This window comes from Myripristis murdjan, chromosome 18 (genome assembly GCF_902150065.1).
Source record: "Myripristis murdjan chromosome 18, fMyrMur1.1, whole genome shotgun sequence".
Taxonomy (NCBI): Eukaryota; Metazoa; Chordata; class Actinopteri; order Holocentriformes; family Holocentridae; genus Myripristis; species Myripristis murdjan.
The window spans coordinates 17,712,453-17,739,134 of record NC_043997.1 but is presented as its reverse complement, the minus strand read 5'-3'; the positions used below and the strand labels follow the sequence as shown (position 1 = coordinate 17,739,134).

The following is a 26,682-nucleotide window of genomic DNA, read 5'->3' as shown; positions in this document are numbered from 1 at the left end:
GCGGAGATGTCTTTATATGATTCTGGAGGACAGTTGCTATGTGATATTACTCTTGAGTCTGAAGCTAATGAAAGAGATAGAGGTGCCTCATTTTGACTTTGGCACCATCTGTAGATTTGCAGGACAGTTTCCCGACACCTTTAAACCCTCAAGTTTAATACCCAGGGATGAGGAAAGCATCCATGACAAAGTACTCCTCCAGTCAAAGGATATGCATATGACATCACTGGAAAGATGCGTTTTTTCTTCTATATGTATATATTTACCCACAGAACAATGTGTGATCATTTCCTCTCTTCGCTTTATACATATTCTCTCTCCATTCTTGTTTGAACTGTGCTGTCTTTCCCATCTTATTGCCTGGCCTGAAAATATCTCCGCCAAAATCTGGAAGCTGTGAGATGACCCAAAGTGAACATCAGCCAAGTTGTAACATCAGGTATTCCTGTGTGAGTAAGTGTAGGGAGATTCTTTGTGACGTTACTGATGATAATGAGCCAAGAGATAGGATAAAATTAAACCGGAGCCCCAGAATCAGAATTGAGATGATGTTTCTGCCAAGTCAGAGAGTTGAATACTTACACTGGGATATTGCTCACCATGTCTGACGTTAACATATTTTGTCCTTAAATGCACAAGTTCATCACAGCGTAGCCCTGTGATGAACTTGATACCACAAGGTTGGTGGCTCTTGGTTCTTTGTTGCCTTTCCAAGACCCAGAACAGACTATATTAGGAGTGCGCTCGCGTCCAGATAAGATCAGTGTTGAGTTTGGCTCGGGGGGTTAGTGTGTCAGTGACAGCAGGCTGCTGTGTGTCATGAGCACAGAGAACGTGTCGGTGGGAAGCCTCAGGGTGGGCAAGATAAAACTGAATTGAGTTCAGATAAACTGTCAAAATCAATATTTGGTCAGCTGAGCACCATTTCAGCTGTCCAACCACAGAAGTTGTTGAATTATGATATAAAAAAGATAGATATATAGATAGACAGACAGACAGAAAGAAAGAGACTTTGTCCTTGAAGGGGAATTGGCTTTGCTCACCACAGACAAATAAAGATGGATTTTGAAATATGTAAAAATATGCAGACATTTATAAGTCACAACTTAAGTTTCTGTTTCTGTAAAGCATAGCTCTGTTACCTCAGTCTAATTTTTTTTCATGCCACCCACAACAGGAGATGAGTAAGAACATTAACATGTAAAAACAACATTTGGATCCGATCTCTAATTCAGCAGTGTCACGTAACCATAAGAGCAATAATGTTGTTAAAAACCTGATCAGTTCTCTGGTAAAAAGTTATAATGTCAAAACATTTACCAGTTTATTATGTAACTGACCTCTCATCTTGACTAAAAGGGTATAGTGGAATCAGCATTTACAGTCTAAATGCCTGTGCATGATTTCAGCCATTATTCTTTATATCCTATTGCTGGAACAGGCTTACTTTTGTCTTATGGTGTGTTTATATTTTAATTTTCAAGTGGCACATCTTTGACAGTCTCCTGTGATAAAACAGTGATAATCAAAACTGCTAATGATATCAGGCTTTAATCAAAGGTTGTCCATCTGCTTCCCATCTTCTTCCACCAAATGTTACTGCACACAGCTGCCATCATCAGGATATAGTTATTAAACCTAAAATGATCCAAAGAAGAACAGCTGTTGAAATGTTTAATGTAATTATCAAAGGGTTACCACCAGCTCATTAAATTGACATGTCACTTGGATTTCTGTTTATTGGGTTATTGCCTAGATACATTTTTTTTTTATTTGAAATAGGATAAATCAGTTCTATTAAACTGATAACTGACTGTAAACTGACTGTAACCCCAGTCATTTAAAATACATACATATGTTCAGTGTCCCTACTCTGTCATCTTGAGTATGTTAATTTAGGTCTTGGTGTGCTGGCCTTCCTCTGTGTCATGGAAAAAAATAGGGCAAGAATGGTAGGTGGGGTACCTGTAATTTACGTCTTCAGATGCAAAATATATCTGCTGCAGCTTTTTCATTATTTAAAGGGGTTTTCACATTACCTGTGCAAACAGGGATTTCCTTTCTCAACCTGGCTGCAGTGAGCCTCAGGAAGTTAAACCCAGAGAGGACACTGAGACTCAGGCAATTAGTCCGTAAGGCAGAACGACTGTCCGAGCATTGTCCAACATCTTCAGCCCATTGGTAAAACTTGAGCCGCACACCCTGGGTGCTGCGGCCCGTAACACTATCATGTGGACTGTCAGAAGATAAGTAGTGCTCCCTCTGAGTCCATGACCTACTTTTGTGCGCCCTGCCCCCTCCAGTTCAGTTGAGTTCTTTATTATCCTGGATGGTTAACTTGGTTTGCAGTCAGGAGTCATGTGAGTGCATCCATGGTGTAAGAAATAAATAAATTACATGTGCAAATTATGCAGATTTGAATGCATAAGGAATGACCCTTGTACTCTAAGGCTAATTTATACCTTGCAATAGGGCTGAACCATATAGACAATATCAAATATCACAATATTTTTGAACAAATGCTTCTATCGATCGATATTGTAATGATGATATTGTATTGATGACTGTTGGTGCTTTCACAAAATATTTAGGCTGTGAGATTTTTGATTATTAAAAAATATTAGCAATCTGGATATGATGACCAAGTACAGGCAAATAATAGAGCAGCTAGAACAGCCTAATGTAAGGTTCAGAAAATTGCAACATCTCATATTGGTGTAATATCTACATCACAATGTCGATATAAAATCAATATACTGCCCAGCCTTGCCCTGCAAGACAAACATCATATGACTTATTTTCTGTCATTTTGACAGAAATTCGAACATCTTCCAAGACATTAGACACCTGTCGCATGCCTCCAGCACAGTGCAGACATGCATCATGATTTGTTGTGCAGTGCTGATTGCTTGACTGACCTTGGAGCATGGATCGTTCTGCTTTGCAACAAAAAAGCAAACTGATCTATCGCGATGTCCACATCAGCAGATGCAGGCGGTTTACGCTCAACTAATGCAGACATGTTGCATTTGAAGGCTTTAACTTGCAGGCTGAGCTAGCCAAAGCCATTAACATGACTGAAAAATCAGACAAATCCCACGAGGAACAAAGAAAGAACAAAATTTGTTTTATGAAGTGTAAACAGGCCTTAGTCTTCAGCTGGAGATGAAAGTCATAAACTCTAAATGAAAAAGGCTGGTCTGTCAGTCCAAGAATGGCCATGTCCTTGGTCTTAGAGACATTTAATAGGAGGAAGACCTTTTTTTGCATCAATTACAAACACGGCACAGTGCCCAGTTTCATCTTTATAGAGCAGGCTGATGGTAACAGTATCATTAGCAATTTTCAGAATATGCCCGTCTCCATGTCTGCTTCTGCTCTCATTGGTGTAAAGAATGTAAAATGACTGGGACGTGATACCACCCTGAGGGGACCCAGTCTAAGAGAAGGGCTGCTCTGATAGAGGGGTGTTAACTCTCACCCCCTTTGAGATCTGTATGCTACAAACCGCACAACTCAGCGCTTCAAATTTACAGTACATCAAGATTAAAATGGGCGGTTTCCTCACTAGAACGTGGTGAGATAACATTAAAATTAGATGAAAAGTCAAGAATTTAAAGTGCAGGGTGATTATTGAGACCATTTTGGTGTTTATATATGCAGCTCGGGAACAAAAGACAAATCAAACAAACTGACTTAACAGGAAAAGCCTCTTTGCATATTTTAATCAGCAAAGTCATGGGTATCAAAATCTAAATAAAAACAATTAATTGCTTCAGATAAATCTTTGTCACCATCATAGCTTACATGCAAACTGCTTTGAAATCTGTTTCCTGCTGAGATGTCATTTCCCTGATACCATCATGCACTGTTTGAAGGTTGCTTTTTAATTTTCCCCCTGGCTTGTGTCTATATTATATAAACTTTGCATTTCCTATTTGACCTCTTTGCTTTTTTTGTACATTGCTTTAGTGCTTTTCTCAGAGATTTAGTAACCCGTGGCTGGGCTTCTTGGAAACAGCAGCATTCTTACCTAAAGCAACATAGCCACATAAAGAATAATAGGCCTTGAATATTAAACAACCAGTACAATCTAAAGTAGAGTATGTCCTTGGGGCCGTGGTGCTAAAACAATGGCAAGGAGCTAAATTGCACAAGCGGGTGAGGACCTTGTCACACACAAATACTGTAGTTGCTCTTGGGAAGAAACACTTGGGACCAGAATGTTAGACTTTAAGTGGATTAAGTCCCAAACTAATATTCCTGAAACCAATCCAGCTGGTTCGTTTTCTCTCTGTAGTCTGATAATACTGGATAAAAAAGGCGAGTAATAACTAACATAGATAAGACAAGAGACTGACAGTGAAGAAATCATGTGTCTAATTTGATGATGGCATCGTGGCTGAGATAAGAATGCGCTTAACTAGGAAAGTATCTCACAGATGAAATATAGACTTAAAAGTAGACCAAAAAAAAAGTTTAATTCATGGAATGTGTGCGTAAAATACAACACCAGTACCTTTACACTTAGTAAATTCAGCAGTCTTGCGTGGGCCTCCAGGGCATCAGTTACCTCTGTGCGCTACCTACCGTATATATACCAGAACAAAGAGCTGCAAGCACAGCAGCAAAATTCATCAAACTGTATGTTTCAGCACATAATCTGGCTTAAGATTTATTGATTTTGAGCAGCCATCCATGGTCAACTAAGGAGCTTTAAGTTTGTACAAGATACCGATTTGTCAAATATTTATTAGCCGCTCCATAGAACCAATTGATTTAGGGCTAGTGAGGTTGTACCCTGCAGCTTGACTTTACCTTTGAGATAAATGACCTCTGAGTCACATGCCTTGAGGGAAAGTAGCAGTCCGGACTATGATTGATCAGTCCAGCCTCATTTTACAGGAAATGTTCCAAGATTCATTTTTCAATGTGTATTTCTATGGGTTTGTCAATTCTTTTTTTTTTTTTTCCTCAAGAAACGTCTGATTCGCAGCATTTTTATGGCTGTAGCATACAAAGGTAGTTACAGTGTGTCCCATGGTAATTACGTTTTGCTGAGGCATTTTTCTTTGCTCATAAACTCTCACTGGGTATTCAATCTCATTCTCTTGTATTGCCAGGGGGCAAAATGGCAAATGTAGCTTTGTTACTCCAGGCCGGCAACATGAATTACATTTTTGATGAGTTGTACATTCAAGTACAACGTGCCGCTTCAGCATCAATCAGTAAACAAGCTGCTACAAGCTGATTTTTTTTTTCTTTTTCTTTCAAGGAAGGCAAAAGCTCGGCATGACTTTCTGAATGTGCACGTAATGATGAAGCAGTGCCATGTACAATGTTTAGGTTTCCTTACAGCATCCCAATCTTTGCTCGATACTTGACGCTTCAGGACAACAACACGGATGGTTTAATGAATCGGTGATGTGATTCGATACCAGCATGGCGAGAAAGGACACTCGGATTCCAGCTAACTCACAGCAAGAGCCGTTCTCTCCGTCATGACACTTCATATCCTTTTAGTCAGGAAAGAAAGAAAAAGGGCAAACATTAATCCAGACAGCCCTGACTGCATGCTCTTTTCCTGCCTGATTAAGAGCAACATCACTCAAGCTCCACATTATTCCACTTTGGAGAGCAAAATTTGTCGCTTTCGTGTCAATGCAGCGATTCACCAGCACGCCTCTTAAGAATAGATCGTACAGAAAAGACATATTCATCACTGTGCCCGACATATGCTATATCAAGGTACTAATTACTTTTTCTCAAACTCATATATATTATCCCTCCTGCATTCAAGAACCTCATCACTCTTGAGATGAATTGATATAGAAACAAATATGTGTTGCTTTAATGGGAAAAGTAATCTGTAGAGCTCCATCTTATCACAATATTTTCACATTTGAGTAAGCAACGTAAGGAAATATTACCTGAAAAAAGTCTATCTTCACAAATAAATGAAGCATTACATATTTTCATTGCATCCCAAACTCATTAAACCAGTATTGTAGCCCTCCCAAGCTGTCCTTGAGTTCCCCAGTATGAAAGATGTGTCTGTATAGGCCAGAAATGCTTCCAAATAAAGCCGGCTTGCTGTCAGGACCAATATCTCTGAGTACCAAAAGGAGCATCTGTCTACTTCAACCTCAGTCAGGACACTCAGACGTCTCCTTTCCACTCAGGAAGGCAAGGTGTGTGTCAGGCAGGTAACAAGAACGGATGAAGGCCCACAGTCGCCCGTCTCTCTTCAGTCCCCAAATCCCAAAGTCATTGTCTCATTACAGAGGGCAGAATGAATCAGCGGTTATATAAAAGGATGGACGGTGTCATTCGGTGTTGTGCACCGTGAAGTTTGGTTATTGTGTGGACGCTGACGGATCCGAGCCATGAGCTTTCAACCATCTGCTCTGTATCTGTGCTCTGCGTAAGCGTGCCCACTCTGTGAGGGCCGGTGGCTGTGACCAGAGTCGATTTTTGACTTTGTAACTTTTTATGCCTGTCAGGGGTCTGCACCGGCTGGCTATAAAATGCTTGGCAAGATTTCTCGGTGACAGGGAACCTTGCCACATGACAGCTTTGGTTGATTTGGACCCCTGATACAAGGCTGTTTTGGCCGAATTCTGGGCTTTGAGACCAGCCCATATAATACATACGATGCATTCTAATTTTTGGATAGATATGATGCTCTTATGGGCACTTTTGTCACCGTAACATTATGTGGCTTTACGGGCTAATTTAACTTGTTCCCAATGGCCATTATACTCAGTGCTGTTAAGTTCATATTTACAAAATGGTAAAAATATTCAAATTTTAAATAACGGAGTGACAGATTAAGAGTACATTCATCCTCCATTATCCTGAATAGCTCCTAGTTTTTCTCAGCATATCATCTTTAACCGGCTGTTTAACCCTCATTATGTTTATTTTAAATTATATTCCTTTTTCTTCACTTTGTAGCCTTTTTCCTCATATTTGCTGTAATGGCCCAATTTCTGCATATGCATATTACAGTGTCATCTTATGTTGTAACTAGTGTCAAGAACAATGTGAATACCAGCAAGTGTGAATCTCTTGGATCGGCAGAGCAATACCAGTTTCTCTGAAATTTAAACATTGCCGGTGTTTATTTGAGAATGTTGAACTAAACTGAGTTCCTGCAGGCGTGGTTTATATTTTATCTTCCAGCATTACGATAATTGCAAATGAGTTTTTCAGCTACTTTTTACAACTACTGTGTGCCGGTGTATTTATTTGCATTTTACAAATTGTCTCGCTATTTTCATTCAGCCTGCTGTTTATTGAGAGTGCAATCCGCTGACACAGTGGGGAACTAATGGTTGTATAACGATTTCAACAAATAATGAATTTGGATTGGAAAATGGAAAATCAGAAAAGGGTATATCGTTTTGAACCAATGTATTTACCTTGGAAAATGGAAATAGATGCTATTTTGAGATTACTTTTGCAGCTCCCCGCATTAATTAAAAGTTTGCAATGAGGAGAGACAGGAAAAATGGAGAGAGAAGGTCGACTATTTGCAACAAATGTCCACTGGCCAGACTTACTTAGGATGATGCTGTGGGATGGTATTGGCTTTTAGTCAACTGAGCCACCAGGGCACCCTAAAAATGAGCATTTTTAACCAAATGAAAGTTGTAAAAACATGGCATCATTTAGCAAATGACAATAAATAAAAAGTTAACAGGCTGTGGCATTTGAAAAGTCCACCTTGACCTCACAGTTGAGTTAAAGGTGATGAGGGCAGATGAGTTCTGCCGGCCAGCTGGAAAAATTCATCAGGTTACCTGTGTAATCAACCAGAGTGCACTGGTTACCTCAGGTGATGTAATGCACCCTCTGGTAGCTGGAGTGGACACCCTCAACACTTAGGTAACAGTGGCTGCAGCTGATTTTGTTTGGGAACAGTCTGTTTTCTTGTCTCAAAAAAAAAAAAAAAGAATGAAAATATGTTAGATATATTTATTGGTTTTGATGGCGATCTGATCATCTGATACATCTGATTGGTGTTGTTGTTAAATTATCAGCTTGCTCAGCCACTAACCATCACTGTGTATCTCTGATTTGTGAACTAACTAACTTATTTAGCAGGACCAAACAAAATGACCCCAAGAGTTGAGGGGTGGAACACTAAAACAGCAATTTTTTATTAAAATTGTTTCAGTCGTCATCATGGGGTATAGAAAACATCATGAAACTGTAAGAATGAGAAATTCTTTCTATCCAGATAGAGACATGTCAGTTGAGTTCTCCTGAGTCAAACGATAGGTTTTGATGCGGATTAAAAGTGGAGCAATCCAATCAGAACACAACCTTGTTTTTTTAAATTCCTCCACCCCTGTTTGATTGGCTCTTAAACTGCACTTGTTATCATCCTCTGACCTCAACAAACGGCAGGAGGAGTAAATTTTAGATTTTTGGTTTAGCAAAATTGTTGTCTTCACACAACACACTGATTTTGTGCTGTTCTTGGATATAAATCCTACTTTTTCAAGATTATATCGGGATTATTATATTAATCAAACGTTATATCAGAGGAGGCAGGGGCTAGCAAAACACTTCAATCTGATGCACTCAATCATGGCTCTTCTGTTCTGCAGTGTTAGCCATGAAAACATTTGCTAACATATTGCTGCAGCAATAGTAAAACCTGTAGCTACTTCATTTCCAACAAGCGGGACACTCACTTGGCCAGACTGAAGCCCACCCTGCCCTGCTGGAATAGAAAAATACATCCCCTAAAACCCAGTTTTATTATTGTTATCATTGTATTGTTGTGCTATGATTGTATTATCATAAATATTGACTTTTAGGGACTCCCAGGTCTTGGTGTATGATGAAGACAGTCCTCAAAAATAATAATAAATAAGAAAATCCCCTTTAACTGGGTTTACCAAGTCTTTTAAATAAACATATGGTACTAGTTCGGTAATAATGTCAAACAAGAGCTCTTTGTTCTGCTTAACTAAAGTGACTCTTGTTAAGCTGGAGCTTGTGTTGTCTTGAAGAACAGATGAGGGGTACACAGTTGTTTCCTGTCATAGTAACCTGAAATGGGAAGCAAATCAGACTGTGAAGCATAGCAGTCTTTCCCACGCAGGACTTTTTCCGTTCCCAGTTGCTTTATATTTAGTCATCATTTGCACACAGCCAATTTCCCACTGGACCACCATGATGATGCCATACATGGTTGCTAGGAGACTGGTGACGCAACTTCAAAGCCTCTATTTGATGATGGATTTGCTGTCACCACATCTTTTATAGTCAGGTTCAGTGAGGCCTCTCCATCTCCTTCAAAACTCCCATCTGCTGTCTTGACATTTGTTTGACGAGTAATAAACATGTCATGAGCTCTACCGATGCTATTACTTTCACCTGGCATCGCTGCCCTCAAATTAATTAAGTGTTGGCATGATTGACAAATGGTTTGCAGCACTCAAGAGCCCGTCTTAACGCCCACTCTCACCATCAAACCCCCCACTAAATATTTCAGAACAGCCTGGAGCACGAGGGGAAATGGGTTTGAGCGCTTTTAGGCAAGCCTCTAAAGTTATTACCTAATGACATTCATATTCTTAGAGTGGCAGTGAGTATAGCATTATGTAGGTCGATGTGTATTTATTAGTTGGTAAAGGGGTTGGCATTCACACGTTGAGCTCAGCAGTCATGCACCGTCCTGCATTAGTTAAAGTGGTCAAAGCAAAGTAGCCGTAGAGTTTTTGTTAAAACGATACGCTTGGCTGTGTGTGAAAAGAGTTTACACATGATGAGAGATTGAGTTGCACCCTGACATGAGGTCATAGCCTCCATATCATATTCAAAGCCTGTCTTTTACACTAATGACCCGCAATGTACCAGGATACATGATATTAATAAGTAATGCAACCCAGTGAACTAGTTGCTCCTGAGTTGGAGAGGTGCCACATCGAGAAAGCACTGGACGATGTGATGGACTGCTGCAAGTTGCCTAACAGACACAGAAAGAGGCAAGTGTAAGTGAGGATGACAAATGTCAAAAATAACTGAGATGTGCACTTACTTCCCCCTCATACATACAAACCACATCGATACAGACTGTAGTCAAATGTAAACTTATATTTTGCCTTTGACATTGAACATGCTTCCTTTTACGGAGACCATAGTGATTTAGCAGTGTTAGGCATGTAGACAGGCTGGTAGCATGTTCACTAAGACGTACCTGCAAAACTGATGTGGTGCATTTCTAGATGGAGAAATCTTTGTATGTTTTGGGGAGTTTTTTCTTACCCCGCTATGAGGGTTCAAGTCGGGGGATGTCATCCTGTTTTGTCTTTTGTAAACTTGTGAGCCTGGGAAGCCATTTGAGAGTGTAAAGAGTGATTTGGGGCTCTAAATAAACTTCAGTTTGACTTTGACTTGGAATATTAATTAATCTGTACATCAGCTAAGCCATTTGCAGATACAATTACTCAACAGGCGTCACAGGTAATAATATGCACAACAAAAAAAAGATGGGAACAAGGAATTCTTTCCTAAAATTAGGGCTGTAAGTAACAAATACTTCAAAATAAGAAATGGACACAAAATATGCTTCGGATGGCAGCTACTAAGTTGCAGCACCTTTCAGTCTTGGCACTCGTTCCTCAGGCACCATCAAGAAACACATTACTGCTTTGTTGCTGCCTTACTTAGTCTATTTTGTGTATATTTCAGTTTTGAAATGCTTGTGATTTACAACATCAGTGATAGCAAATTATTTGTTTTTTTTACTGTTTGTTTTTTTGTTCTTTATGCAGTTCTCCACCTGTCCTGTTTCATGCCATCACATTTTTTGCATACGCCTTCTTTGTAAAGACAAACTTCTCAGCAGCCGCAACAGAGAAGAGGGTCCCATCTTTAGAATTGGTGCTATATAGATCCTCCGTCTTTACCCAATTGACACTCTGGTGTCACTTCTCCTCCCACTGGAATTGGCAAAGCAAAACTTAAGACCGAAATCCAAGACTGTCTCGTAAACGGCGGTGAGCGAACTCTCCATCGAGAGAAAACTGGACTTGCCAGCGTTCGATCGTTTGTCTCTCTCGTCTCGTTGGTATCCTTTGGCACAGAGCAGCCCCACACCGGCCAGTTGAGCGTGCTGTTTGACAGTTTGCTAACATCACATTATGTAACTTCTGGGTGTCCCAGTCCAACAAAATTCAAATAATTACTTCTAGCTGTTTGCATGACATATTGCCTGGTAATCTTTAAAGCCAACTGCAAGTACTCCACGGTGTTGTTGTCCTGAACAAGCGGTTACACAAGCCATGAGTCTCTGTTGTCTTTACCACACCCTTCCCCGCACTGCATCCTCATGTCCAGTCTACTCGAAAGTACTGAAGCTGCTAGTTGCCTGGGTAACAGTACATCTCAATGCTGTATTTCCTAGGTTACCCTCAGAATGGCCACAGGCGAGGGGTGAGAGCTCGACTCATGAGGCTCTTTCCATGCTCAACTGCCAAAAAGCCATCCGCCAGTAATCAAAGCAAGTGGCTCTCCTCTAAGCAAGGCTCTCTCTCTCTCTCTCCTACACCCTCTGTCTCTGTCTCCCTCTCTCTCTCTCTCTCTCCACTCTCTCTCTTTGTGGTGATTGTCTTGTTTGTCTAAAATGTTTTCTCTCTCTTTCTGGGTCTTATCTTTTTCCCTGGCTGCCGGCATATGCACTCAGTATGGGCTGCACATGATTGTTCTGGCCAGATTTAGGCTGCAACTGCAAAACTGCCATTCATTTTGATGGTTTATGAACTATATATATTTCTGTAGCTTTGTCTTAAGCATCTTGTAGTTCTGCTGCGGAACTGGAAAAGGTGAATGTGTTAAAGGTGCACCATGTGTTGTTTGGGGGCTTAGTTGAAGTGAGACCCATATCTCATAATTTGATACTACATGCAGATCTTTACTCTTTGCCAAAACTTCAGGCGGTGGCTTTACACTACTGCAAGCAGGAAACCAGTGCTAATCCAATTCCTTTGGAAAGCAGTATGTTCAGACAAGTGGAAATTTTGGCCCCTGAGAAGATACCAGACCTATCAAATGTGTATATTACACATTCTAAACTACGCTCATATTTGCAGCAGAAATGGTTTTAATTGCATGTCCTAAGGTAGTGCCAATAGTTGCAGATAATTGGAACAATATGTATGTGTTGCAGAATGTTGAGTGTGAAGGTAAACAAGACAGATAACAATGATCTAGTGGGTTCACAGCTCAAAATCTTTGACTTACAGAACAATTTAGTGGTGAAATCCTAATGGAGATTCTATTTATGAGACCAAAAACCTGCCAGTTCTATACTGCAAATCGGTTCATCTCTCTCCCCCAGATGTGCACACAGCTCTATCTACATTGCAGCAGGTTAATCGTAGGCTGATAGGAGATGTGGCCTTTTGGCTGTGGGCCACAGTGAGGCCTCTAAAGCTAATGAGGCGTTTGAAGACTGTGTTGCACTTCAGGTATATGAGGGGGGCTGTGCCAACACGACAAGTCAAACACTGGGTTGCGAGGACAGCAGCGCCGGTGACAGGGCCCAGACAGCAGCTGCCATCATTACAGACCCATTAAAAAGCTTCACAGGGTTCACCGGCCCCCATCTTTAAGAGACTCTCTGCCAGAGGGACTGTGCTCTGAGGTCCTGATAACACTAATTACCTCTGCCGTCATATTTGGTGTAGAAAAGAGGTTGAGCATTCACATTTTCACTTGTGTTTTTGAAGTAACGTGTTCAGATAAAAGGACCTGGGGAAAGGAGGGGAACAAAGCCTTTCACAATGGATTCACTTGAATGGGTTTTTGTGTCTGTAGAGGATGCCTGTAGAGTCTGTGGCAATTTCAGGCCAAAATGTGACAACTCCAAAAGAAAGGGCTTCTTGAGGTGAAAGTGCTAAATTTAAGTGTCTGGACAAGTATTTGCCTAGCTGTAGCCTAAAGCGCAGGCAAAACCGTGTAAAAGACAATTTCATTGCGAGCCTGAATAATGCTGATCTGCAGAAAGTGTTAACGGCATCTGGGAAAATCTGACACTCTTCCTCCTTCTTGTCTCCAGACAGTGTTGAGGATGAGCTTGAACTCTCTGCAGTGCGTCATCGTCCCGAGGGCCTGGAGCAACTGGAGGCGCAGACGCGTTTCTCCCGCAAGGAGCTACAGATCCTTTACCGAGGCTTCAAGAATGTAAGTGGCCAGGCCACCGTGCAGCCCAGCTCCATACATAATGCACACCTCACCGCTCTTTGATCTCCCTTAAAAAGAAGATGTCTCTTTGTAGACATCAAAAAGGACATTTCCCTTTGATTATATTTGATTTATTCTTTTTACCATCCTCTGTGATTTGCACTGGTTTTGAAGTTTTGTCTACCTTTCTGCACTACCAGACTGAAATAACTATGCTTCCCGTAAGTTCCTCTTGTCACTATTTGATTCCCACATTGCCTGTGTAGTAATAAAATAATAATTGGGAGGATTCAGCACTGGCCTCTGAGGAATTCTGCTGAGTCACCTGCATATTCCAACAAATGTTACCGCATCAACTCCCCGCAAAAAATTGCCATGTAGGTTTGTTTCAGTATGTGCTTCATGTGCCAAGGATAATCAGGTCATACCTCGAACATACTTCTCAGAGATTACTGATGAGCAATCCAGGTCGTGAAAAGTTCTCGAGAGTGGCCCATATAAAATCGCCTGCTTTCATTGTCACCTCTGGTGTGAGGCGTAATGAGATGACCCAGAATTAACTCAACCCAAATTGTCTGGCGATGAAAGGGAGAAGGATAGAGAGAGTGGCAGCTCCTGTCCTGTGACACAAGAATTCCCATGGGGCTTCAGCTTCCTGTTGAGCCTACACTGGGATCCATCCAAAGCTTGTCCATTAGCCATCTGCCACCGGAGGCTGGGAGTACGAGGTATGAGGCGTTTTAATGAGGCTTTTAATTTGTGCCTGATTTCCACTACCCTGTGGGAGACAATATTATATACTCTTATAAACCTCTTCCCAGTCCTTGCTCATTTCACATTCAGTTTTTTTTTCCCTTTTATCTTGTGTTGAGGATAAATGCTGATTCCCCAACATGCTCATTCAAAGTTACTCCTCACTGCTACGTGGTTAGACAGATACTGTGCAGGCAGCAGTCCAAACTGGGCAAAGAGACAGTCTCTTTGCCCAGCACTCAAATTACAGCTACTAAATAGCTTCTGTCCATCACTGAGTCTATATCGTAGCTCATTTTTTAACTGGCTGGGTCAAAAAGCTCATCTGTGTCGTACCCCAGCCCGGTGACACTGCTGGAATAAAGGCAAGCTTTTAAGGCCCAGCCAGACAAATAGAGGCTGGCACGGTTCCCATTATGAGAAATTTGGCCCTTTGTCCTTGGTGTCTCGGGCTTGGAAACAAATCAAATAGCTCAAACGTTCGCGGCTGCGGGTGGCGGGAAGAGGTCGTCTGTCTTCACAACAAAACTTAACGCGTCATCCGTTTGTAATACGAGTGCTCAAAGTGAAGCTTTGTTTTAGATTGCTGAGGCCACTGTGTCTCGCAGGGATCAAAACAAGACTCGTTGTCCTGGGTCTTGTCGTCAAGGAAAGGAGTAACATAAGGAGAGGTCACCCTCAAGTGTAGCTCTAAATCATCGCAGTATGACAGAATCCCATTGCTTCTGAAATCCCTTGACCTCAGGCTCTTGGAGATGACACTATATCGCCCTCACGTCTGACTAAATCTGCTGCGCTCACACTGTTCGTCGTCCAGGGCATCGGCTGGGGCACAAGATTAAGATCTCCCAGTTTCTATTCCATCAGTGACGACGTCCCTGTTCGGAGTTTTATCTCCCCCGTACGGTTTATTTTGTCATCCTCTCATCAGGCTCAGAAAGGAATTTCACGCCTGGCTGGTTTTTCGCATTTCACAAATTGTATTTGTGATTTTTTATTGTTATGGATGAGCTCATCTCATAGCCTCAAGTATATCAAACGAATTCAAATACATTTCATTTTACATTTTCTCACCTTTCACTTTCACAAGATATGCTGCGTATAATGTGCAAAATGGAATAACATCCAAGTACAATCAACGCAACACGTGCCAAATAAAACATCCAGAAACTCTACTATTGCACTTTTTTTTTTTTTAACCATCCTTTAATTTTGCTTTCCTCCATTCCGTCCCAAAGACGGGTGGACTGTAGTCTGCTGGTGTGTCCCTGTGTCCTTAAGCTAAACCTGTGCCTGCTCACTCATTATCAGTTGCTGTGTATATTACCTTCAAGTAAGCACCTACAGTTTAAATGGAAAATGTCAAAAATGTAAATGAATTTGTGTCCCGCCCAAGGTAATTTTAGGCATCTGTCATTGCTCCTCTGAAGGAAGAACGGTCCTATTCATCAAACCCCGTTCATTAAGTACGGTTCATTTTTCAAACAGATGATTACAGTAGGTGTTTAGCTTGAGACTGCTCGTCGCAACTGCGCGTATGAGCATTGATTGAGTCTTATTAGGTCGTTTTTAATGCAGCACAAGGTGCAGCTTTTCAAAATGCTGACTCTTAATGACTGTCTGAGAGGCAGTGAGTGAATGTGGCTCTCACCTTTTAGCTGGGTGACGTCCAAGTTCATCTTGATGGGGTCTTAAGTCAGAGCTGCTGTGTCACTTCACAACAAAGAGCAAGTGAGTTTGACTGTGTTGCTGAACATGAATATGGATTTCAAGGCACTGTTTGACATGTGATAACCAGGACATTTTCACACATTTGCTCGATTCCCCATTTAAAATCCATCTCCTTGGCTCGCATCATCATGAGGTTGGAAGAACAAAATAAACTACAGCCAGATGACAGCGGTTCCACATTTGATTTGGCCCTTTTTTTAAACAAATATGAAGCTTCTTTAGTTTCATTTTCCTTGGTATTTGTTTTTCATTGCTAAGGTTAGAACTAAAATATGGAGCTGATTTGGAAGCCACTCCATACTGTTTCCCCTCTAAATCAGTGTGTTCAGTTAATGTTAATAGCTGTAACTGCTCATCTGTACACACACATACACAAGTGTGCAGTCCAAGCACAAGACAAGTACACAGCCTAAATAATAACTTGACACTTGCTTCAGCAAAACATAGGGAGCCTTTTGACTGCAGGGTTGTTCAACTCATGCAATCCTCTAATTAACTGAAGCTTAACCGAACAATATAGGAAATAATGACAGTGTCAAATGTACTGCACATGTCGGACAGCGACCTTTGTTTTTTTTGTTTTGTTTTGTTTTGTGTGTGACTGTGTTTGATGTTAAAGGTCGTAAAACAGTGCTGAACATTTTTCCAATATTTGTAAGAGCATTAACTTTAAAAGCTTTTAGGGTAACATTTAGTGGTGGCTGCTTTGGCTCTGTTTATTCGCAATAATTACAACTCTTCCAAGTCGTTAATACAAGGCTTCTCAGATAGTTCTGCCTATTGCTGGTGAATAGCAGGACTGGCAGTTGAAATAAATTAGTTTGTCACTTTCCATGTCTCCATTGATATTTTCATTAAGAGAAAACAGCTCACCCAACATACAAAAAAGATATCTTACCTCTTGGCCCTTGTGCAGTCTATCCTTCCAGCCTCTGTGTAATTTGGTGAAGGTGCCAATCTACAGTAATCTGTACTTTTTGGGGTCTGATTGATAGTTTATCGGTGTTCTTTGGCAGGAAATAGTTCCCAGCAATCTTCTTTGACCCGGAGGGCTGGGGATTACGCCAGGTATCCATGTCTTTGTTTTTGGAAAGAGCTGCTGCTGTTGAGTTTTTTGTTTTTTTTTTGAGTGCATTTGATGTGGTTTTAGCGCTTGTATTGGTGTGCCAGGAGACAGGGGAAGACTGGAAACATCACCAAATCATACACAACCTATTGGCATGGTTTGGTTACACTAGTTGGAAAACATATTTTTTTGTTTCTCGGGTGAACTGTTTTTTTTTAGCTGCTACTTAGCCCACCTACAAAGCCATTTATTTTTCCTCAAGCAGCATAATTTGGATCACGCTTACTCCACAAATGTGTACACTTCATATAATCAGGTCACAAACTGCCAGAGTAGTAGGCTGAGACAGACAAATGCTCATTCTGTTGCCCCAACTTCCCCAAACTTTAAGGCAAATTGCGAGATATTCTTAACCTCACCTCACAAGGTATGAAAGTGGGTTCATGAGAGAAGAAGAAGAGCGCCATGGGACCCATGCAGCCAACCCTGCAGCATCCCCCTAACCTGAACACAAGCAGCCTATTTGAAGCTAGACAACAAGGTTCTACTTTTTTTTCCCCCCTTTTTTCCTCCGCCCCTCCGTTCTTCCAAAGTGTCTCTTCAAATTCAAGAGTGGCCACAGTAACGAGGAGCCCCATGTGTCCCATGATACCCACTCATTCTCTCACACTGGGAAAAGTTGTCCTCTCTCACTCATGCCAGCCCCATCACGTCAAAGAAAATAGAGCAAATCGCTGGCTGTATCAGTGAGAGGAGTGACCTGATAAAACCACAGGATAGCTTCAGACAACATAAAGTTGACAAGATGCATAATTTTTGCATTTTTAGTTTCGCTGTTGGCTCTGGTGCACCATGCATGCCCCATCTGGGTTAACACAGCTCATTGAGTTAGTGTAGTTTTTCTGCCCTCCTAGTTCTTAATGCATTGTAAATCAAACACACATAAACCGATGATGACAGATTTTATGTTAGAATAAAGCTGTGTGTGGTTTAACATCAGGAACATGGGCCCATCTTCATAATAATTAGGCACTGAAGGGTAAGCTGGGCAGAAATCACAGCTTCATCATCTTGTTGGTATTTCCCATGGCTGTGCCTCATCCACATTTCTCCACAGTTTTAACCGGCCTTGGAGTTGCCGAACATTAAGGCTGCATATTGAAACCCACAACAAGCTTTTCTTTGATTTTGAAATCTCCCCATCAGGCTGCTGGTTCTCTCTCTAAGCCTTTGATAAGATAATCTGCAGTGCATATTCATTCAGTGTTGATAAAGTCTCTGTAGCGCTTTTTATTATTATTATTTTTGTTTTGCTTTGTTTTTTATCTTTCTTCTTTCAGTGTGAAAAGCATATCTTCATAGCGAGGATCTGTTTGATTCAGATTCTTTAATTACGTCCGTCAAAAGAAATCTTTGCATCTAGTCAAGGGACTTCTTGTTAAAGGGAAGTCTTGTTAAAAGCAACATTATCACTGTGTGGGGGAAAAAATAGAAAATTTGTTTGTATATAAATGCACAGAAAAATGACAGATTGTGTCTTTGATTCGTTGATTTAGGTTCTCTTGTTCACCTGTTCAAAGGTGTCAACTACTTTACCCAGAAAAAAATAATAATTCTATTCCCACAGCTCCTGATTACTTTTAACTGAAGTCACAATGTTTCAGTGTATGAACACATCACCTGTGTACATTTAGAAGACATTTAAAGCTTCTGTCCACAGCATGCTCTTTATGTCATATTGCTAAACAGCCTCGCCCTTGCTGCATGTTTATTCCTTATATTGAAAACTGAGGAAAAACAAGTTTCTGGGCCTCCTGATCTGGAGATCACAGATACACTGCAGGTGAAGCATTTTATACTTGAGGAAAATGCTCTTCCAAAATTCAATACCCCGGCGGAGTGTGAATACAGGCCAGCACCAAGCAGGTATTGAACTGGCAAAACTCGCTGCCTATTCTGACATATCGCCCGACGGCACAGCGCAAGGTCATCCGCCAAGTCTTTGCTTTGGCATTTTCTTTTCACGCAGACAAAAGGCATGTTTCTTTGAGGAGTTATGTAAGAGTATTTAGCCTCTGAATGCTACCTAGACAACCACATGTGGGTGACTGTGAATGGCTTTGGACAAGATATCTGTGGTGGCTGGGAATGCAGTGTTGTTTTTTTTTTGTATTTTGGAACGGCGTGAAGTTGAAGAGGTCTTTTCGTCTAATAGCCTGCGTACTGTTTGGGAAATGCTCAGAGAAACAAAGTGCAATCTAAACGAATGAATACACCTTTTATTGCTGTTTTGCTGGTAAGTCAGAAATAAAGGTTGGCTAATGTCAGCTGTGGCCACGTTTCAAAGCTGGCCTGAGATCAACCTGTTGACTCTCAACTTAGTCGGCTGTAATGACGTGTAATGCTGTGTCTTTCGCAGGAATGCCCCAGTGGAGTCGTCAACGAGGACACCTTTAAAGACATCTATGCGCAGTTCTTCCCACAAGGAGGTGCGTTGTCATGTACTTATTCATGAAAAGTACTGCTTTTACCTTGTGTTGCTTTCCACCACTTTAGCAGACTAGCGTCCTTGAACGCTAAAGTAGTCCTTGCCTTTTGTGGTGCGTTAAGTGTCCGTACCTTTGTGTAGTATTTGTAGCTTTTGATGGATGTACCAAGTGTTTCTTCAGCCACAATACTGAATGGGCAACCTTGCATTTTTTAAGATCGCTTCATGGCAGTGGCTTTTGGCCTCAAACAAGTTTGCTCTGTGAATAACAGCCGTTATAAAATTCACACGGGCTCCTGCAGTGCGTTTGTGTGCAGAGAGCATGTGTGTAACTGCTGATTGAAGCCCTACAAGGTCGAAATTTTTCAGTCGTGTTCAGTTTTGCAGGTTTTCACAGGCAGAAACAGCTGTCTAAAGCCATCAGCGCTGTGTCTCAATCAAACACCTCTCACAGTGAGCGAGGTGGTACTCCTTGTGAGGGTTTCGGTTTACATATAGGACCGGGTAGTGACTGTACGAGAGGATACGGATAATGGCATTACATAAACTAACAAATCTAGTTTAGGGATTAGCTTTGCATTTGCTTTTGTTTTCTGTGTGATCTGTGTTGACACTCTCTCACCAATCTGCTTCTCACACAGGAGAACTGAGTCTTAGAGTGCGTCTTTCATCCATTTTTGTAGATATGTATATAAAAAAAATATGCATCCAGTCAGAGAAACACTCAAAATTCACAGAGAGAGGGGGCAGCCTAGACATATTCCCTTTTGGCTGATATTGTGTAAGGATTCCTCTTCTACCTGAGGACAAGAAAGACGTGCATAAAGAAGCTTTGATATACCTGTGCCGCGGTAAAGAAAAGCAGACAGGAGCAAATCTGAGCAGGCACTAGACTGGCAGCAACGATAAAGTATTAAAAACTCTTATCGCGTTGCTACTGTGTCGCCTTAGGGAAAATAAAAAGTTGCACAAGGAAGTTACAACATGCGTCTTTGAAGCGGTTTCTTGTTTGCTGCGCTGACAGGTTGAAATCTCGGTGTGAGATGAGCTGTCATGTCAGCTGTTGTTTAACTCTGCATGTTTTTGTTTCTCCTCCTAGATGCATCGACATATGCACATTTCCTGTTCAATGCATTTGACACAGATCACAACGGGTCTGTGAGTTTTGAGGTAAGATGGTTTTCAAAGTCTTTTGCTCTAAATGGATATTTTTCTCAGCACTTAAAGTTCTGTCAAAGAGGGCTAGGCACACATATTGATCTCATGATATACTGGATCAATACTGGCCTTTACTGGCCCTAATTATTGGATATCAGTCCTTAAATGTCATCCACCTCTGATGTGATGCAGGTTCCGCCCCATTTTTCCAAGACATGTATTTCAAATTTCAAAGGTTCATTTTTTAACTTTGACAGAGCTAGGCTAACAACTCCCATAGACTTCAAGTCTTTATGCTAAGCTAACACAAAATGCTACCCACTGGACGTACAGAGGTGAAAATGGTATCGAACATCTTGTCTCAGTCTGGGTAAATTGGAAAAAGGGATATTTTGCCCAAAACATTGAGTATTCCTTTCACTGTTAAAGGAATAATGTTGGTTTTTCTCTCATTCTGTCACTTGAAGTCAGTAATACATAACATAGAAATTTTATTAATATGGTTTTCAGTGGAAAGTTTTAGTGTCCCATTGAGGTGTGAATGGCTCCCTACTAAGAAAAAAAATGAGGGAGACACTGAATCTGTTATTTGTTGGCATTTAAAGGGTCAAATTTTAGGCACCAAATGCCAACATATACACATTTGGCACATAATTAAAAAAATATCGCTTTCAGTATCTTCCTTCAAGAACCGACAGTGGTCGATCCCTGCTTTCAGATGTTTATGCAGTTAGTTGAATTGCTGTTTAAAAGCGCAGCTTGCTTGCAGGGAAGTACTGTCATGGTCATTTGCTCTCCATAACGCCCCTTGTTTAATCAGGCACATTTGGGTTTTCCATGTGATCCCAGTACTACTGTATAATTCTGCAAGTAATAAAGTTGTCCTTTGTATCTCAAGAATGAGCGTTTGTGTTTTGGCAGTCCCAGCGACTGCAAATGAAACTGCGGCCCAGACAGCACAGGAAACTACCACAGAAGTATATCAAATTTGATGTTTTTCAAAGTCAGACTCTTGATACCGCAAAGGCCTCAGATAACCTGCAACCCCACGCATTTTAATTTATCCCAAAAAAGTCTGCTTGGGAGTGCTATTAACATGTGGTTAATATTTATGAAGAGCATAATTTTGCTTATTAGGACGGAGAAGCTGTCATCGCTGCAGACTAAAGCTTGACTGGTTAATATACAGCCAGTTCGGTTCAAAAGCGCTGGAATTCCTTCAGGGCCAAGAGAAATTATGACTTACTTGATTCATAAAGCCTTGCACCTTTGCCGTTTCATGATTTGTTTCTATTTAACACCTGGCGTAATATCCTTGTGGAAATCAGGATTGATATGAAATCACCTGAAATATTTTCAAAATTATAATATACTGGAGGAACAAAGGAGTTTCTCATTCTGTGTGTTTGTCTCAGATTTCTGGGCCAGATGTTTTCCAGTCAGTGTCTTGGAAAATAGCTGTGTGGTGTGTATTTTGCGCACAGATAAATGCTCAGCTCATCTGGTTTCTCTTTTAGGATTTTGTCATGGGCCTTTCAATCCTTCTGCGAGGGACAGTCCAGGAAAAGCTCAACTGGGCTTTCAACCTCTATGATATCAATAAGGACGGATATATAACTAAGGAGGTAGTGACCCTAAACAATGTCCATAACAGGAGATAACCATTCAAGTACACCCATGTCTTTTTCTTGCTAATCAACAATAAAACTTGTGTCTCCTAGGAAATGCTGGACATCATGAAGGCCATCTACGACATGATGGGAAAATGTACATACCCTGTCCTCAAAGAGGAGACGCCTCGTCAGCATGTGGAAATATTCTTTCAGGCAAGATGACCGTTGGTGGTATTTGTATCCCAATCAAAATTTAAAAAAAAAAAATGCTCAAATGACCTTGTTTCTCTATTTTTACTCCTTTTCCTTCCGAATCCTGCCCTCCCCAACAGAAGATGGACAAGAACAAGGATGGCGTTGTAACCATAGACGAGTTCATTGACTGCTGCCAAAATGTAAGTGGGACACCCCGAGACTTGTTGTTGGCAGTTGACGAGCACAAGCTGAGCGTCTCACCGTGTCGTTTCTTTTGTCCGCAGGATGAAAACATCATGAGATCGATGCACCTCTTTGAAAACGTTATTTAACTCTTGACTGACCGTGGAAGCCGTCGAAACGACCGTCATCTTTAGCTGACCTGGACTCATACTGTGTACAGTGTGCTATGCAGACTCAACAACTTTTGACCATCGATGAAACATTGTCCACCGCAGAGGGCCACAAGTAGGACGTTAGACGTTGTGGCTCGAACACTCTGGAATTACTTGCCTCTTGAACATTTTAGCGCTTAAGTTGTCGTTTTGTCACGTAAAGATTCACAGAGAGATTCGCAAAATGGAGAAATAAATTGAATATCAATGTTGACTGTATGTCTCTAGAGCCTCTTTTTGTTTGCCGAACACCGACCTGCAGGCGGTGTTAGCCTCACCATCACCTGGGAAATAAGAGTTCCACATCAAAGTCAGTGTTTGGACTGCAGGCTGGTGTCGGGTACAGCTCATTTATTTATTTATTTTTTATTAAAGAGTAAAATCACTGTGACTTCATCCATCGAGAACCGCATAGGATACAATAACTTCTCTTCAACATATCGGATCAAATCATGCCACTCATTTTATACATTGAAGATCCTTTTTAAATACAAATCGGCTCACGATTCCAGAGTGTTCTTTCCACAATCTAGTGAACCACTGTGGTCTTTCCTCTGCTCTCCTAAGGAAGCGTTTCAAAAGAAGGCAAACAAACAAAAACAAAAAAAACATTGTATCATTTTTAAAAGTGTAAATACTAGAGATAATGCGATACATAAGAACTCTATGAGAACCTTTTCGACTTTGTTCATGTTTACTTGCCAACTAGAACGAGACAACACAAGGATTGCATTGATGTCAATTTGGACCACGATATCGATGGTTTGTCAACAGAAGCACACCGGTAGCTGTATTTACCACGAGTTTAAGATTAGAAGAGGATGTCTTTGTCATAAGAGAAATGCTGCTTTTAATGTATTTCATTTACTCCTGTTCATGTATATTCCCTGTAAAGACATGATGTAAACCATCTATCAGTATGTTCTCATTTGTTTTGAGGCGCTATTTTGGAGTTTACACAGAGAGCGATGTTTGAGTGTATTTATATGGTATTATGGTCATTGTACAAAGGATTGTCAGGTGTACAGTATTAAACAAAAATTCACTTTGGGGTGAATTTCAGGTCCTTGGATTTATGGATTTTTTTGTTTTCAAGGAGCAATGCTCTCACTCGATACATGTCGCAACTTTGCATTTTAAACTTTAGTTTGTCAGTACACGCGCGTGTCCCCCTTTTTCTTGCTTTAGGCTTCGGTCTAGTTTGTCTGCAACCTGTTCAGCCAAACTGGCTCCTCCTGTCTGCAATAAAACCATCACCTGGCCCTGAATATGAGCAAATACAAGGCATGCTGGGTAGGAGTCTCATGGAACTGATTTCCCCTCCTGCTTGTTGGGAACTACTGGATCATTGTTTGTGGACGTGATGTAAGTAAATAACTGGGGGTTACACTCTCTGCTACAGCTCCAGGCCTATTATACTGGCTATATTATTATTATTATCATTATATTTGGTACTTTGGTACCCATGAAAACCAGCCGCACACATGACTTCTTCTTAAGTATTGGTTAATATCTGGTGCATATTTAGTGTATTTTGCAGCATTTGGCAAAATAATTCACCAAGTTACTTTTTGTTCAAAGTAATAACAGTACAACATCACTCTCTGTGGAGAGTAAGCAGTTATATTGCTAATTTTATTGCTTATGAGTTACAGTCACACACAATTTGATGAAGTAACAGTGTGTTTCATTTTCCTCTGTTTCCTTTCACTGATATTATTGAGGTAATTTGTCTGTTGCCATGAAGAGAAACATCACCCCTGCCCTCTGCTCTTCATTTGTGTTTGTGTGCCTCACTCTTGGATGTGAACGCTTGATTTATGAAACTAATTAAGCGATTGTACATGTCTTCAGGATGTAAGACGGAAGACCCAAAGTCAGTGAGCTCTGAAGAACACGCAAGAGTAACTGTGACACCTCAGTCTTTCAGATGTGTGAGAAAAGGTCCAGCTGGGGCGAATAACGGCCACATGTAGACCGAAGGGATCTGCGTGTTTTATTGTCCGCTCAAGGTTCTTCAGCAATTCATGACTGCCCTTTTATAAGACCAGATTTGGTAATAGTACTTTAATGGTTCCTTTTAGAATGATTATGCTTTTGGTTCTGTAATGGCTGCACATAAAACTGAATATCCTGATTGTTTGAGGTTTCATGGTACTGTGGGGTTCAATGCATTTGCATTTTGAGTCACGTTCTCCGCTCTTCTTCCTAAATCCACACTCTTGGAGCTCTTCACTATGTGATCTGAATGTTTTCTTTTTATATGAATAGTGATCAATTGTTGATTGTGTAATATCAGTGCACAAACCTTAAGTTTTTTGGTTTTTTGTTTGTTTTTTCAAACAAAGTCCTTCTTACTTTGTAAATGTCAGTGACACAAATCGCAGTTATATAATGACTTCCCACGGCTGTCAGCTTAATTCAGATAAATCAACAAAAAAGGGCCCTTTATCAAAAGTTTTACCAGAACTTACTGACAAGCCAGTTTTATTTCCCCAATATTTTGTTGTATGTCTCAGTTTGTGTTTATTGCTGAATTTAAAAGTAGTTTTTTATGCACTAAAAGCAGATGACACTCTGGAGCAGCTTGTGCAGAGTGACCACATCAGCATGACTAAACAAGTTATCTGTCGCCCCCTTGTGGTGGTAAGTGCATCACACACTCGACAGAAATAGGAGCAGCCTCTGGATTTATATTGCTCATTAACAATACGTCATCAAATTTCTGAATGCTTTTATTGCCTGGTTATACTAAAGGGAACAGTCTTATGAAAACATTCCTCTAGGTTATTAAAAGGAAAATAAACATCGATGTTTGTTCACTGATGAATCATCCGAAACTGAATCTGCATATTGAATGCCGTGCAGCAGCTTGTGTGTAAATGAGAGGATAAGCATGTTGTAAATTTTGGATAGTGCTACCTTAGATGCAGTAGCTTTGTTTTGCAAGGAACTATGTGAATTAGATAAGAGGGAGCCATTGCTCTAAAGATATGTTAGGGTAACAGGCCCCTGGAGACTTGTCTGATGTACAGTGTCATTGTAGATTTTAGGGTTGAGTGCATTTTATAAGAAAGCAACAATAAAAAGGGCAGAATGTTATGTTTCTGTGTTGATTTGATTGACATCCACTGACTGAAATTCACCTTTTCAGATACAATTTAGCAGATAACAACACACCAAACTGTCAAAGCTGAAAAATAATATTGAATATTCCAACTTATTTTGGAGCTGTACACTTAACAGTACATATGGGCATTACATTTCAAATAATTTGGCCTGTTTGAGTGGTGAATTTCTTGCACTTGCTTAATGTAACACTTGAGGTGTGAGGTGTACAGAAAAAAAGGAGCAGTGAGAAAAGTTACAATCAGGAATTTAATTGAAACAAAGATTTGTTTAGGATTTGGATTAAAATGTACATGGCAACCGAGTCTACAGATGTCCACCAGTCTACTCACAGCACAGCCACAGACTCCAGTCTTTCCAGTTGCACTTAAATCACTGCGTCTGACTCAGCACTGAAAATTGTAAGGTACTCAAATTACCTGAGATAAGTTTGTATACAAACCAAATAGATTGAAATCTGGGTCCAACAGCTCTAGAACAACGACTATATCAACTTAAGGCAGATGGTAATATTTTGCAAACAGAAGGTTGGCTACTTAATGTACAAACACATTTTTTTTGTTGGCCACAAGTAAAACATAGTACAATATTCATCAAATGCCTGATAACATCAAATACACGAGCAATAACCTCCATAAAAAAAGTAAAGCATACGGCATGATGCTGTATTTGAACTTACAGTTGGAATGTTTAATACTATCATTACATATAAATAATTTTGCAGAGTATAGTTGTTTCCCATTTTAATAAACTGGTTTTGAAATAGGCAATCTATTTGAATTTGGGCTTGTTTATATCCTAAAGACCAGCTGACAAAACTGATCTTCATATCATATCTAATAATTCTGCAGCTGTCCGCACACACTGATACATGGCACGGGTCCAATCTGTGTATCCTGACAGAAGTTTGTTGAAATGGCTTTCGTTTGCGCTGAATGTCAGCCGGCACTT

The 26,682-nt window shown here is 40.6% G+C and overlaps 1 protein-coding gene across 3 annotated transcripts in view; it reads left to right on the top strand.

The window, feature by feature from the left end:
- kcnip4a (potassium voltage-gated channel interacting protein 4a) overlaps positions 1 to 23,674 on the top strand; it is a 145,353-nt gene extending 121,679 nt beyond the window's left edge. For 2 of the 3 annotated variants that reach the window (XM_030076570.1, XM_030076571.1), the window contains 7 exons: positions 13,079 to 13,203; positions 19,173 to 19,242; positions 20,341 to 20,411; positions 21,917 to 22,024; positions 22,121 to 22,225; positions 22,345 to 22,407; positions 22,492 to 23,674. In XM_030076570.1, the coding sequence (XP_029932430.1) occupies positions 13,079 to 13,203; positions 19,173 to 19,242; positions 20,341 to 20,411; positions 21,917 to 22,024; positions 22,121 to 22,225; positions 22,345 to 22,407; positions 22,492 to 22,539 (590 nt within the window). In that variant the 3' untranslated portion in view covers positions 22,540 to 23,674. Of the gene's footprint in view, positions 1 to 11,425; positions 11,522 to 13,078; positions 13,204 to 19,172; positions 19,243 to 20,340; positions 20,412 to 21,916; positions 22,025 to 22,120; positions 22,226 to 22,344; positions 22,408 to 22,491 lie in introns of all 3 variants that reach the window. The other variant, XM_030076569.1, reaches the window with a different exon arrangement.
- Positions 23,675 to 26,682: the final 3,008 nt, after the last annotated feature.